The sequence below is a fragment of the Eleutherodactylus coqui genome, chromosome 7 (genome assembly GCF_035609145.1).
Source record: "Eleutherodactylus coqui strain aEleCoq1 chromosome 7, aEleCoq1.hap1, whole genome shotgun sequence".
NCBI lineage: Eukaryota > Metazoa > Chordata > Amphibia > Anura > Eleutherodactylidae > Eleutherodactylus > Eleutherodactylus coqui.
In genome coordinates, this window is record NC_089843.1 from 58,156,898 (window position 1) to 58,172,048 (window position 15,151).

At 42.4% G+C, this 15,151-nt stretch overlaps 1 protein-coding gene across 2 annotated transcripts in view; it reads left to right on the forward strand.

Moving 5' to 3' along the window:
- LNX1 (ligand of numb-protein X 1) overlaps positions 1-15,151 on the forward strand; it is a 179,609-nt gene that overhangs the window by 114,466 nt on the left and 49,992 nt on the right. The window contains exon 7 of one of the 2 annotated variants that reach the window (XM_066573077.1): positions 5,526-5,660. The exons of the other annotated variant lie outside the window; for it this stretch is intronic. Coding sequence (XP_066429174.1) covers positions 5,526-5,660 — 135 coding nt within the window. The remainder of the gene's footprint in view (positions 1-5,525; positions 5,661-15,151) is intronic. 2 annotated transcript variants of the gene reach the window in all.

The window sequence follows — 15,151 nt, forward strand, 5'->3', positions numbered from 1 at the left end:
TGTTTGTCTGAACTTTTAGGGTCAGCTCATGATAGATTGCTTACATTCACATCACTTTGCTAATGCCGGAGTGCATTAGTGTATGGACTGGGTGCACTCCAGTCAGATGTGGCTGATTATATTGCAGGAATTGTAAAGTATCTACTAGGAGACCTGAGAGATTTGTATTCTGGCAAATAAACACACTTCATTTGCCAGCAGTCCTGATGAGGTTATCACTGATACAATAGTGGTATCAAGCTCACTGCTTGTATATTCTGGTATAGATATACAAATCCTTCATGTTTCTACAGCGTTCAAACTTTACTGCAGAGAGTCTAGGTGTGCGAAAAATATCCATTTCATATTACGAGCATATTGCTACAATAAGGCTGTCACTAGTTTTGATTTTGGTCAAACATTGCTAAAAGTCCGTTTAGGCATAAACCCCAACTTCGGACTGTTAAACCCACTAAAATGCCTTCTGCTTCTTCATCTTCCTCTTCATTTTCCATCTTTTTCATCTTCCTATTCCTTTCCTTCTTCCTTCTCTTCTTCTCCTAATTCATTTTCCCTCTTCCTCTTCTTTTTCCTCTTCCTTTGCCTCTTCCCTTTGTTCCTCTTCCCATTCCTTCTTCCTATTCTTTTTCTCTTTTCACCTTTTTTCCTCTTCCTTCTTCTTCCTATTATTTCCTTCTTCTTCCTCTCCCTCTTCTTCTTCTTCCTTCTTTTCCTTTTCTTCTTTTTTTTCTTACTTTTACTTTTCTGCTACCTTTTCTTTTGCATCTTTCTTTTCTTTTTCTCCTTCAATATTCTTCTTCTTTCTTCTTCTTCTTCATTAACTTTGCCTTAAAGCATCTCAAAAGTACTTAAATTCCTAAGTGACCTAAGAGTGTTATAAAGTGTTATACATCAGTTTTAGGAGTACCGGTGAAGTTCCGATTCAATTCAAACTAATTCAAACCAAAATTTTTGCCTAAATTTAGCAAACCAGCCAAACCGAATTATTGAAAATTTGCTCATTGCTAGTCTTCACACATGGTAGAATTGCTGTGGAAATGCTGCAGCATTTACAATGCTTGCCAGGTGAAAGAGATTTCTAAGGGTACCAGCACACATTGCAAATTCTCTGTGGGGATCCTGCGATGAAAAACCGAGGCAAATACGCATTAAATACTCAGTAGTCAAACTCCATTTTGTTGTTCTACTTTATTTTCTTGCTCACTTCTCTATTATCTTCTGTTAATTCTCTTCTTCTTCTCCCCATACTTAACCTGTTTGTTCTTTAGTTCCTCCAGTTCTTTAGTTTCTTCTTTGTTTGTTTCTCTATTATCATCTTTTCCTCATATCACTATTTTTCCTTCTTTGTCTTCTTCTTCTCCTCCTGTATTCCCCTCTTCGTTCTTGCATTGGCAGTATGATGTGTAAACCAATCAGCTGAAGATATCGTTACATTCATTGTTATTTTTCCATTCATTACAATCTAAATGCTTTATGTCACAAGGCTCCAATAATACGGTCCATAAACCAACATGGACTTGAAAATACTGGAACTAACAATGTACTTACGCCAGTTTTCTGTCACTAATACAGTGAGAGATGTGTTATTCGGAGGAATGTTACATTTATATAGTGCATTGGGAAACTTTTTTCTGACACATCCAAATGTGTCGGGAAAAGTGAGCAGAACTTGCACTCTTTACAACTCATTTGTCAATTTTTTGCCAAGTTCGACTTTCTATTGTTTTAACCCTGTGTCATATCACACACACTGCATTGAGGTTTAGCGTTCTCCTCAGACAGTGCACCAGTATTAATAAATCACCCCCAAAGTCTTTCTTTAGCAATTCAGAAATCATTGAAAGAATACATGCTAGAAGAGAACAGAAAAACTGGCACCATAATAGGGACTGGTCAACTGCAATCTGGCTCCCGTGTCCAAAACAGACAAATGAGCCTAAAAAATGGACTCACAGAAGAAAATACTTTATTTTTGAATTAGGCTTACACATTCTTGTAAAAACAATCTGTCACATCCTGTGATCAGCGGGGCTAGCTGCATAGCTGAGTCTAACTGGAACCAGTACAGGAGAATGGGTGGTGTAAAAAACAAAAGAAAACTGAGAATAGAGTTAGCGGAGATGCAGTTGCCCTCTCGATCACACGACACGATAGATTCTCTTTAATGTGACCCTTCAGTTTCGTAACAAAGTTCTGGTCTAGAACAGGAGAGGAAGGGGTTATATTACCTGGAGTTGTTCTTCTCTGCTGTCCCTATGACCACCTAGTTTCAGGCCCTGTTTTTGGTCATCCAAGATTACTGCAGAAATTTTCTAATTAGCTAATACACTCGGCTAATTTGGCTAATGCTGACACTGGAGGTCTCTTCCAACTCTACCATTCTATGGTTCTATCATCACATGAGCAGATCTGGCCAGTCATACAGCAGGCATAGTGCATTAGTAGTTCAGCCCTCCCAATGCATTGTGATGATTAGGTAGTCTACAGATTGTAGCCATCCAAGATGGACAATGCAAACAGGACCTGGAACTGTAAGATTGGAGGGACAGCAAAGAAGAACAACTGCCGGTTATATACCCCCATTCACCTCTGTCCCTTTAAACAAAATTTTGTCCCACAACTAAAAGGTTGCTTTAAGGGTGGCTTTATACAAGACAATTATTGTCCAAAAAGTTGTCCATAATAGTCACTCCAGAGAGTTGTTAGTGAATGAAAAACTTTTGTTTGTGTGAGTTTATGTTGAAAGGTTGTTGTTCAATTTTGATCTCTGAAGAGGATGAGAGAAAGAGAGAGGACCTCCCAAAGTTGTGGCCTAGTTGCTGAAGGACAGACGATTGCCACCTCACTCGTTACCCTCTTGGTGGCCGTGTTTAGACGGAACAACTTTCAATTACATTTGATCTATTGAGCAACTACAGTTGTCCCATGTAAAGCCCCCTTAACTTTTAAATCAATGCCATTTATCTCATATCACCCAAACCAAAGTGTCCACTTCCAAAAAGAAGAGTGACCCATCTGTAGACAGCACTGTGTTTGAGTCATTGCCCCTTATCTGTACAGCATAGAGTACTGGTTGGCTGGATGAGATGCGTTAGATGCAAAAGCATCTCATCCAGCCAACCACTACCCTGCTTTGTACTGGCGAGGGACAAGAACTCCAAACCTATGATATCTACAGATGGACCACCCTTCCTTTTAGAGGAATTTCTGGCTTGGTTGACATGAACTAATTTGTATACACTTTTCATATGGAGCACTGCCTAGAAAATAAGTCTCCATACACCCACTGAGTTTTCTTGTTGATGAGGGGCAAGAACCCTGAAACCATGCTATCTCCAGATGGGTCACTCTTCGTTTGGAGGAGTCTCTGTCTTGGTTGACGTGTGCCAATTTGCATACGACCCCCTTGAGCTTGGTTTTAACCAAATACTCAGAGAAGTAATAACCCCATTTATGCATGTTTGTTTGATCTACAATGTATTCATCCTAATGTGACTGAATTTCTCGAAACCAGCTACTCCCACACTGCCGAGCGCATGAATATAGATCCACCTGACTGTTTGCTCTTTGGTTTCCGGTATGAGTCAAGTTTTGCTTTGCTTACTAATAAATGTAGAAACATGTTTACTTTGGTTTTGATTCACCAGAGGAATAAGGCGCTTACGATATGTGTTGTCATGGCAACTAAATAATATAATGTATGCTCCATCATATCATTGCAGGGTATGTTTAAATGAATGCAACTAGAATGGCATTATGTTAACCCTTGCTTTTCAGCTTTTTTTATCATCTGTTTTACCATATGTGCTATAGTTAATGAATACAAGTGAAGGCAAATAAAATAATGGAAATCCTACAAATCCCCAGAACTGAACCTCCAATCCAGTTAGGGATTCCTCTTTTCCATGTTCAAGGCTAACAAGTAAGCCAGTGATACCAGCGTTAGTAAATAGAGCTGTCCAGAGTATGCCATAACCATACCGCGTTACCATGTTCCACTCAAGTCAAAGAGGAGGTCATCGAAATGTGCATCATGAAAATGAGATAGGGCTAGTATATTATAATCATCTCAATCTGTCTCTGAACTGATTTTATTTTGGGCTGCATCCATGGGCATCACTTGGTGTTCCCTAGTTTTCACTCTTTCACCCCTCCAGTCGGGATCTGGTCTTTGCTGTGGGAACCGCCAGATTATTACCCTAAACATAGTCTCAATTAAAAGACAGCTGATGCACTTGGTTAGGTTTTCTACAATGCACTTACCAGAGAGTGTAGACAGGAATGTAGTCGTAGAACGGAGTCAGACTCAGGGCAGGCAGAATACTTGCACAACATAGATCAGGGTAAGGGTCAGAACAAGGTGTAAATAAGGAACGTATGGTTAAATAATGAGCTAAGGCCAGGATTGGAGAGATCAGGAAAGCTGGGTGATTCAAGCATGGATCAAATATCAGGCGATCAGACAGAAACATATTTACACCTTCGTACAATGTAGAGACTGGTTGCTCAGGCACCTATTGCTGAAATGAGTAGCCATAAATAGTGAGGACCCGTCATGGTTGGTTGGGAGCTGGGATGCTGGGTCCACATCCTGGTTCTTTAGCAGGAGGGCTGGGCATAGACACACAAACCCTAGGGGTATTGGGAAGCTGGCAAAAGGCATGATGTATGCCATATACAACATGGGGAACACAGCCCTGGTCACGCCAATGGCAAAAGGAGGTAGGAAATCCTCCGGTTTTGACCAGCAGCCATAACAGAATCCTTTTCAGTTGCATAGTATATAATATAAAAGGGCTGTGAAGCCAAATATAGAAGCATGATACATAAAAAAGATGATTGGGTCATCACTGTATGTACTTACTGCATTGAATATGTACCTCACCCAATCTGTTGCTACAGGATGGAGACATGTATAAAGCCAGTTGCATCCAGACCCTACATATGTGCCCTAAGTACCAAAAAAAAGCCTTTGGAATTTAAAAACTCATAATGTATTGGCCATTTCACCATCTTTAGTCATTGCAAACCCATCGCCAGTGTCATCATGATCCCCAAAAAGGGGTTGTTTACAGCCAAAGACATTTGGAACCACAACATAAAACTTCTCTGAGAGCCACATTCAACATTTTCGTTAATGCATGAACTTGATGCTAAAATTCTACTCAGCTTCTCAGGAACCAGCGGTCTATCTTACCGATAGAGCGTATATGGATTACCTTTACCTCAGTGATCAGCACAGTCCACTTGGTCTTGAAGTTTCCTAAAATGAGAAGGAAGTCAAGCGTTCACATTAAGATGTTCTCAATTAGCCTTAATGATCACTAGTTGCCATGGTGATGTCCTTTTTTTCTCCTTTAGACATTGAGCGCATTATCAATGATACGTTAACCTCTTCCCTCATTGTTGACCGTCTATGTGAATCGAGAATAGAAGAGCTGTAACAAGTGTGAAGCAGAATTCTAACTTCTCTGGTTCTGTCTGGAGCAGCGAAACAGCATTGACATCTGTCTTTCATCACACAGGCCAGCGAGGAAGGGGTTTACTTTGTTGTTTCACGACAGACCAGACATCAGACCCCTGATATCTTACAGGAGGCTGGATGGCATAACAACAGCAGCCCTCCAACATGCCCCAGTGAGAGAAACCATTTTAACAAGGTATTTTATTCATCCTTCTGGGAATATATCCATCTAATGTTGTTTATGTTGACCGAAATACAGAATACGTGCGCTTATGAATTACTGTGTTCCATGGCAATGCGATGTGATGGTTAACGTGTCACATACATGTCATAGATTGGGAAAGTTTGGAGCTAAGGAATGGCATAATGAACTTTCTTAACTTTTCATATATAGTTTCATTTGGTAAACCTATGCCTTTAGCAGTGGTAGCCTTCCCATAATAAATCTCAATGTCCCCATGGTTTCCTGTATGACCTATCAACAGATACAGGCTGTTTTACAACCATGTCTGCAACTCCATTGACAGAAAACAGGCTGCATTCTGCAGTTGGACCTACAGGGCAAGTGCAAGGAATCTAAGCCTATAGTATACAGCCCTACAGGATATGGGTGGAAGGGCATTACTGCGAAGTTAAGGAAATTTGAGAATACCTTTATATTATAGAACAGCTATTTATTCAATTCCCTAATACATGCTAAACCTGTTTGTACCCCTGAACATCACGTTGATGCGATGTCGGAGGGTCCTCTAGGAGGCACAGGCTCTCATACAGCAGGACCCTGAAGGTCCATTAGAAATCTATTGAACTTGGAGCTCATACCTCCCAACTTTGGAGCAACAAAAAAGGGGCACGTTGTGTGATGCACTCGCACTCTGCACCAATTTTGGCTATGCCTCTTTTACACTAAGCCACACCCTTTGTATTCCCTCATAGAAAAAGTGGCCAGCAGTGACCCCCTTATAGTAATTGTGCTCTTTAGTGACCCCCCACAATAGCAATAGTGCCCCTCAGTGATCCTCCCACAGTAATGGTGCCCCTTAGCAATCTTTTCACAGTAGTAGTGCCCCTCAGAGATTCCACAGTAGTAGTGCCCCTCAGTGATCCTCTCACAGTAATGGTGCCCTTTAGTGACCTCCTTACAATACAAGTATACCTATAAATTAGAGATGAGCGAGTATACTTGCTAAGGCTAACTACTCGAGCGAGTAGTGCCTTAGCAGAGTATCTTCCCGCTCGTCTGTAAAGATTCGGCTGCCGGCGCGGGTGACAGGTGAGTTGCGGCGGTGAGCAGGTGGGAGCGGGGGGTGGAGAGAGGGAGAGAGAGATCTCCCCTCTGTTCTTCCACACTCTCCCCCGCCGCTCCCCGCCCCCCGCCGGGCCCCGAATCTTTAGACATGAGCGGGAGGATACTTGGCTAAGGCACTACTCGCTCGAGTAGTTAGCCTTAGCGAGTATACTCGCTCATCTCTACTATAAATAATAATAGATACCAGTTTTACACAGTGATAGTTATTACAGTGCAGTTACCTCCAGTGATCACAGGCGATGTCTCCTCTGATTGGTGACATCCACTTTTTCTTCTTTATCTGAGCCCAGACCACCATAATCAGTCCCAACTTGTCTCTGTACACCTTTCCCACACTGTTGTCAATCCTATTGAACCTCTCAGTAATCCCCTATAGTACCAGTGCCCCTCATGCGGCTCAACAAAGTAATGCCCCCCTATGTGGCCCCAAGAATAATGCCCTATTATGTGGCCCCAGTACCATTTTCCCCATTCTCTGGCTCTAGATATAGCGCCCTCATTCTGTGTTCCCGGTTATAATTCCCCCATTCTGTGGCCCCAGTAATAGTTCCCCCATTCTGTGGCCCAAGTTATAGTGCCCCCTACTCTGTGGTTCCACTAAAGAGGCCCCATTCTTTGGCCCCAGTTAAAGTGTACCCTCCCCACATCAAGACCCTACTTCACCACTCCCAAACCTCAATCAGTTAGTAGGACATCCACCACATCTTCTATCTTTATCTTTTGCATGGGACTTGGCTTCTCACACAGAAGTGCTCTGTACAAATCTTCTTCCCCTGGCTCTGGACATACTGTGCTCAGAGCAGGAGAGGGGAGCCTATGTGCAGAGCGCTGCTGTGTGAGAGGCCGAGTCCTATGCAAGTGATGTAGATAGAGGATGCAGTGGACATTCTACTAATTTCTTAAAGTTTGGGAGCAGGAGCCTGGAGAGTGGGGATGCAGGACATGTCTCCTGCCTCCCGGGATGATAGGACAGCCATCCAAATCCGGGACTGTCCTGCCACATTCAGGACTGTTGGGAGGCATGTTGGAGCTGACTTTAGAGTCGTCACCTATCACTATTGTCTGTTTCGTAGTCAATGCACTTATTCCGTATGGTTAGATCACTCATTCGTTGGCTGATCGGATTTCTCATGCCACCATAAGAATGATTGCTGGTCGGCAACACATCTCCCCTGTGTAAACAGAAAGATGTGCTACCGAGTATCGGAATGAAGGATCATATTAATGATCATATTTCCCCTTCTCTGTTGGTGTGAATGGCAGTAACGAGCGCCAATCGATATGTACTTTGTTGATTGGTGCTCATACTAGTTGTCCGATTCTCAGCATGTAAACGTGCCCTCAAAAATGGTAACTGCATTGCCAAACACTGGTGTAGCAAGATAGTGGCTACTTTCATTCAGGGTTTCACAAAAGATGTTAACTAATATTGAAATTGTCTATTGTCTCAGGCTGGATTTAAAGGGGTTTTCCATCTGGTTAATAATTCTTGTCATATGTGTTAAAGGAGTTGTCCAGTTGTTAACTAGTGATGGTCTATCCGCTAGTAGTCCATCATTAGTAGCTCTGCAGAGGACTTCCTCCCCAGACTCCCATTGTTCAGCTGTGTGCTAGGCCAGTGCACTTGTGCATTGAGCTAATTTCTGCAGATAGCAGACAGCTCCGTTCTGCACTGCAATGGCCAGACTTTGTATTACAGGCAAAGTTCCAATTGAAGCAAATTTTGTAATATTAAGCTGGGCGACTGCAGTAAGAAGAGAGCTGTCTGCTTCTTGCAGAAATTAACTTAGTACTGGAGAGAAATGGCCCAGTGAACAGCTGGGGTCACAATAGTGGATAGTTAGCAAATTTAGTGTAAAAAAAATTAAAGGGATTTTGCCACAATAATATTTATGTTATATTTGTGGGCCTGGTTGGAATAGGAAAGGGCTGAGAAATTCCTCATTGTTGCTTCAAAGTTGAAAGGCCACATTTTCTCTTTTCATTAAAATCCTTTTATTGAGCTTTTTCAACAATAAAACAGTTGCTAGTAACAATCCCTCCCCCCATCTTTCCTTCCCAACAATTTTTGGTATAAACTGAGCCCCCAAAAATTACAATTTGTACAAAAAAAAATGCTTTCGTACCACACAGCAAAAGCTGAAAAAGTGGACCTGGCTTATTGAGAAGAGGTGTAATCTGAAACTTTTTGACAAATTTGTTAAAATAATACCAAAAACAGAAAACGGCTTAAATTTGGCAGAACTCTCCCTCTGCTTATGGTAGGCGTAAATTTCATTTTCTAACATTAAGACAGTCAAAAATGCACCAAATGTATTATGAGATGTGTAAATTTGGCATAATTCTTTCTAACATTTTTGTTTTTAGACTGGCACATGAAACCGCAGTCTTACAATTTCCCGTGACTTAAAATTGCTTCACAAACACTAAGACTGAACAGGACATGTGACTGCTGCAGCCAATCACTGGCCACAGCAATGACCTTCTATAGCCAATGATTGGCTGCAGCAGTCACATGTCCTGGTCAGCAGCAACAAGGAAGGACAAAGTGGTTGTGGAGCAATTTTAAGTAGTGGTAAAAACTCTTTATATATCTGCCCCTGTGTATTTTGTAACATTTTGTCCATTGAAATCCATTGAGTCTCAGTTTGGGTCCTGAAAAACATCTGACTAATATTTCTACTCCAACAAATTTAGTACCATCTATTTGGGCAAGAAGAGTTCTCCTGGCATCTACCAGTCCTAGATTATCATGTAACACTTTGCTCCAAACTAACGTCATATCACAGTGCCATGTTGGAAATGTGCTTAAAGGGGTTGTCTGGAACTTTTACTCTTGATGGCCTACCCTCAGACTGCTGGGCCTGCTATCAGTGTGGACAGAGCTGGAAGTAGATAACACTGTCAACATTGCAGCAGCCAAGGTTGGTACTGAAGGCACAACTCCAACTAAATTCAATGAGCTGTGTGTGCAGTACAAAACTGGGCCATTGCAATGTTGATACCGCTATATTCTTCCAGTGCTGTCCACCGTAACAGCGGTCCCAATGATCAGTTGATCGACGGGGATCCTAAGCGGTGGACCCCCGCCAAGCAATTATTGATGACCTATCCTTGAGAGTAGGTCATAAATAGAGATGAGCGAACGTACTCGTTTCGAGTAATTACTCGATCGAGCACCGCGATTTTTGAGTACTTCAGTACTCGGGTGAAAAGATTCGGGGGGAGCCGGGGGGAGAGGGGAGGCATGGCAGCGCGGGGGGTAGCAGCGGGGAACAGGGGGGAGCCCTCTCTCTCTCCCTCTCCCCCCCCCCCCCACTCCCCGCTGAAACTCCCCACTCACCCACAGCGCCCCCCCAAATCTTTTCGCCCGAGTACGGAAGTACTCGAAAATCGCGGTACTCGGGCGGAAAAGGGGTGTGGCCGAGTATGCTCGCTCATCTCTAGTCATAAATAGTAAAAGTGCCAGACAACCCCTTTAAAGATATGTAAGTATTGTGAAATGTCTTATGCTACCTGATAACTCTGCCTTGAAGGAATAATTCTGTTAGTTATTGTACTACCCTTGCCATGTTTATATAGTTACCAACTAATATTTCTTTCTACACGCTCCTAATGGTAAGTACGGAGTCATACACAGTTACTATATCTTGTGTGTTGGATGCCTATTCACCCCTGTCAGGGTGTAAGACTTGGCAAAGAACTAAACTATAGCCCAGACAGCCTGTAATCTATACTAGCCCATCAATATAAGCACACACCTTAGACTGATACAGTAAGAGTGCTTTCACACGTGGCAAAATAATTCACCATGGAAATCCACACCAGAATTTGTATGTCTGACATGCGGATTTTGAGGGGGATTTGCAGTGGAATTAGCCATTTGCAAATCCTGGTCAAATCCGTACGTTGGACAACTGGATTTTGGTGTGGATTATTCCGCCATGTGTGAAATCACCCTAAGGGTTCTGCACTATCTGTAAGTAAGGGTTCTATTATTTTTAGCACAATCCATGATGATATAATGTGTGATAGTTTGTTTCTAGAGATGAGCGAGTATACTCGCTAAGGCATATTACTCGAGCAAGTAGTGCCTTAGCCGAGTATCTGCCCGCTCGTCTCTAAAGATTCGAGTGCCGACGGCGGCCTGGGAGCGGCGGGGGAGAGCGGGGAGGAACGGAGGGAGGGGAGATCTCTCCCTCTCTCCCCCCTGCTCCCCCCTGCTCACCACCGCAACTCACCTGTCACCCGCGCCGGCCCCCGAATCTTTAGAGACGAGTGGGCAGATACTCGGCTAAGGCACTATTCGCTCGAGTAGTTAGCCTTAGCGAGTATACTTGCTCATCTCTATTTGTTTCCCATACTTCATAATTTTGAAGCTGTAGAGCATACTGGTAAAGCTGCTCCCAGACTGCTCTAGGGGCCATGGCGGGCTTAGCTACATGCAATCCACGTGATTGTACAGCTCCTTCCACTAAGGTACGCTAAGGTGATCTGCCCCCTTAGGTCCACCCGACCAAATGATCTTCTTCCACCATAAGGCAGCGTCATGTGGAGCTACATGAATCATCTTCCTCATGGTCCTGTCTCTTCCCTATTCATGTTCCGAGGCGTAGTTGTGAGCCCAACAGCAACCCTGAAACACAATTACTTAGTTCTGCTACTATTCTGTTTTGCTATATGTTATGAACTTGGTTCTGCTGCAGTATTTATGTTGCAAGCTTGGTTTTGGTGCTGTATCTATGTACTGACCTTGGTTCTGGTGCTGTATTTCTGGGATGAGCTTGCTTCTGGTACTGTATTAATGTTTTGAGCTTGGTTCTAGAGTTGTATTTATGTTATATGCTTGGTTCTGGTACAGTATTTATTAATCAAGCTGTTTTGGTGTGGATATGTTATCTTGTCGTGTTCGGGCAAATTTTCCCAATGTATATAGGCACCTTAGGCTCTGGTTACATATAGATGGCACACTGTGTCAAAAGAATGATGTATATATTGCACTGATATGCAGTCTACTTATATTCTGCTTGCACAGATAGCAGCAAGATAGCAGCATATCCAGCTCAGTGTACCAGAACCAAGCTCATAATATAAATATAGCACCAGAAGCAAGCTGTTAACATAAATACAATACCAGATCTAAGTTGCTAACATACATACAGCATGAACCAACATCAGTACATAGATACAATACCAGAACCAAACTTATAACATAAATACAGACCAGAACTTAGCGCAGTACATACGGCAACAGAACCAAGCTTAGTACATAAATACAGCGTCAGAACCAAGATCAGTACATAAATACAGCCCTAGAACCAAGGTCACAAAATAAATACAGCACCAGAACAAAGCTCAGTATATAGATCTATCTATCTTATTACATACATACAGCAACAAAACCAAGCTCAGTATATAAATACAGTGCCAGAACCAACATCACTACATAAATACAGTCCTAGAACAAAGGTCATAAAATAAATCTCAAAACGTAGCTCATATCATAAGTGCTCTACTGGAACAAAGCTCAGTACAGACATACCCCACCAGAAACAAACTCATAACATAAACGCAGAACCAAAACCAAGCTCAGTATATAGATTTAGCACCAGAACCAAGCTTGGTTAGAAATGCATCACCAGAACCAAGCTCAGTAGATATATACAGCACTAACTAACCTCAGTACATAGATAAGATACAATACCAGATCCAGGCTTTATGATGACAAGTAGAGATGAGCGAGCGTACTCCCTAAGGCAAACTACTCGAGCGAGTAGTGCCTTATGTGAGTACCTGTCCGCTCGTCTCTAAAGATTTGTGTGCCGGCGGAGGAGAGAGTGAGAGTGAGAGATCCCTCCCCCCCCCCCCCCCCCCCCACGTTCCTCCCCGCTCTCCCCGCCTCCCACCGGCACCCGAATCTTTAGAGACGAGCAGGCAGGAACTCACATAAGGCACTACTCGCTCGAGTAGTTTGCCTTAGCGAGTACTCTCGCTCAACTCTAATGACAAGGCCTTAAAGGCCTGCGATTACTACCGTGTTTTCCCGAAAATAAGACAGTCTCTTATATTAATTTTTGTTCAAAAAGGTTTAACTTTTTTACATGTATAGCTGCCTGGACACTATTTAAATTGACTTTTTTAATTAACTGTTAGCAGGGCTTAAATTTGGAGTAGGGCTTATATTTCAAGCATCCTCAAAAATTCTGGAAAATCATGCTATGTCTTATTTTCAGGGTAGGACAGCTTGCATGTATCGTGTGTAAGTTTTATATAGCTGAATTTGGTGTGTATGTGTTTTCTTAGCAGCTCCAAAGTTTCCTTGAAGGGTGCAAGAAATGTTTTGATTTAGTTGTCTTCAAGTGACAGGACTCTAGGATAGCGGGTCTGTACTGCTGCTCAGGTTTTTGCCTGATGATAAGGGTTAAATGGAGGGATGGGAGAATAAGTCCTCATTCTCTTTGAGTTCAGTGTTGTGGTCTTGTGTTAGATTCTTTATTCTGCCCCATGGAAAGACAAAGTTAATAGGTAGCTGTGTGTAATTTGTGCTGCTTCTATAATATGGAGCCCTGAGGTTTAAATAAAAGTTATGGCGTCTTATTCTATAAAGCTTCCTGATTTATTCAGCGGTGGCTCAATGTCAACTCTGAAATTAACTTTGGAAAATCAATTCTGTTTTATTATTTAAACCGGTGTTGAATGTAACGGCTGGTGTACAAATCTGCTTTGTATGGAGATGTAATATAGCAGCAGTATAGGGCCTTTCTCTACCCCTGTATGCCTCCGGTGTCATATGAAAGCATGCAGGGCTTGCCTCTTGGCTTACTCCATCAGATGCCATATTATGGAGCTATTCCCCTCAAAAGGCATCGGGGGAAATATCTCGATAATATGCTGCTATACAGAAGCACTGAAGCTTTACACTTGCAAAAAAAGTAAGTGAACCCTTTGGCATTACCTCTATACCTGCATTAATTACTAATACAATGTGGTCCTAATTATAGACGAGCACAATCTAATCTAATAATGCACAAACAGTTGTACCATTCATGTGTCTATTGTATAATCAGACGTAGTACTAGGAGAAAGTAAATGAACCCTTACATTTAATAACTTGTAAATCCCTCTCTAGCAGAAATGACCTCCACCAAACATTTCCATGTTGGACCATTCCTCCCTGCAAATGTGTTTCAGTTCATCAGTATTTCTGGGGTGCCTTGCATGCACAGCCGTTTTCAGGTCAGGCCACGTTATCTCAATGGACTAAGGCCAGGACTTTGATTTGGCCATTCCATAATGCAAATCTTCTTTTCAACCCTTCTTTGGTTGTTTTCCTTCTATGCCTTAGTTCATTGCTTTATTGCATCACCCAAAGTTTCTTCGGCTTGTTGTCGTGAACACCTGTACATTTTATTAGTAATCAATGCAGAAATCCAGGTCATTTTAAAGGATTCACTTACTTTTTTCTTGCATCTGCATGAAGACCGTTCCATTATGTACATTACAACTAATGCTGAGAAGTTGATTAGTTCCATGTATATAATGCTCATTATCCTCTATCCACTGCCAAACGCATCACAAGTCGCCAATGCGCATTGATAAAGCACGTGCAACGCCATTTCCATAATACCCTGTTTCCCTGAAAATAAGACATACCCTGAAAATAAGACATAGCATGATTTTCCAGAATTTTTGAGGATGCAAAATGATTTTTCAGGCTTTTTGAGGATGCTTGAAATATAAGCCCTACTCCAAAATTAAGCCCTGCTAACAGTTAATTTAAAAAGTCAATTTAAATAGTGTCCAGGCAGCTATACATGTAAAAAAGTTAAACCTTTTTGAACAAAAATTAATATGACACTGTCTTATTTTCGGGGAAACACGGTATCTACTGGATTTTTTATCCTACACAAAGGCAGTTTTGCGTGTGCAATATCGCTTACGCAAACCGCTTCCATAAGAACCCATTGGTTTCAAAGGGTTCCCACACGTGGAGCATTTTTGCGCCCACATTTACGCCAGGCGAAAAAATGTGCAACAACCCAGGCTCAATGTGTGTCTATAGATTTTCGCAGATATGCAACACGTCTTCACGAAATTGTGCACTGAACGGCGTTGGCTGGCCTGCCTGTTCAAACATGGTGCGGGTATGTGAGCGTTGATGTGAATGGACCCAGCAGTGGAAAAAAGTACAGAGTGCAATTATGTTGCTCTCGCTAGCATTAAAACATCACACTCATCTGCAGGAGCCCTAAAGAACCTTTCCAGGCAGCGCCCTCTGTCAGAGCCGGGATACGCCAGGGTTGGAGCAGAAGTGGCCGGCGCTTGTAATTGCAGGTATTGCTCCTATTGTTTTCAGTGAGACCCCAGCCTGCAGTTAC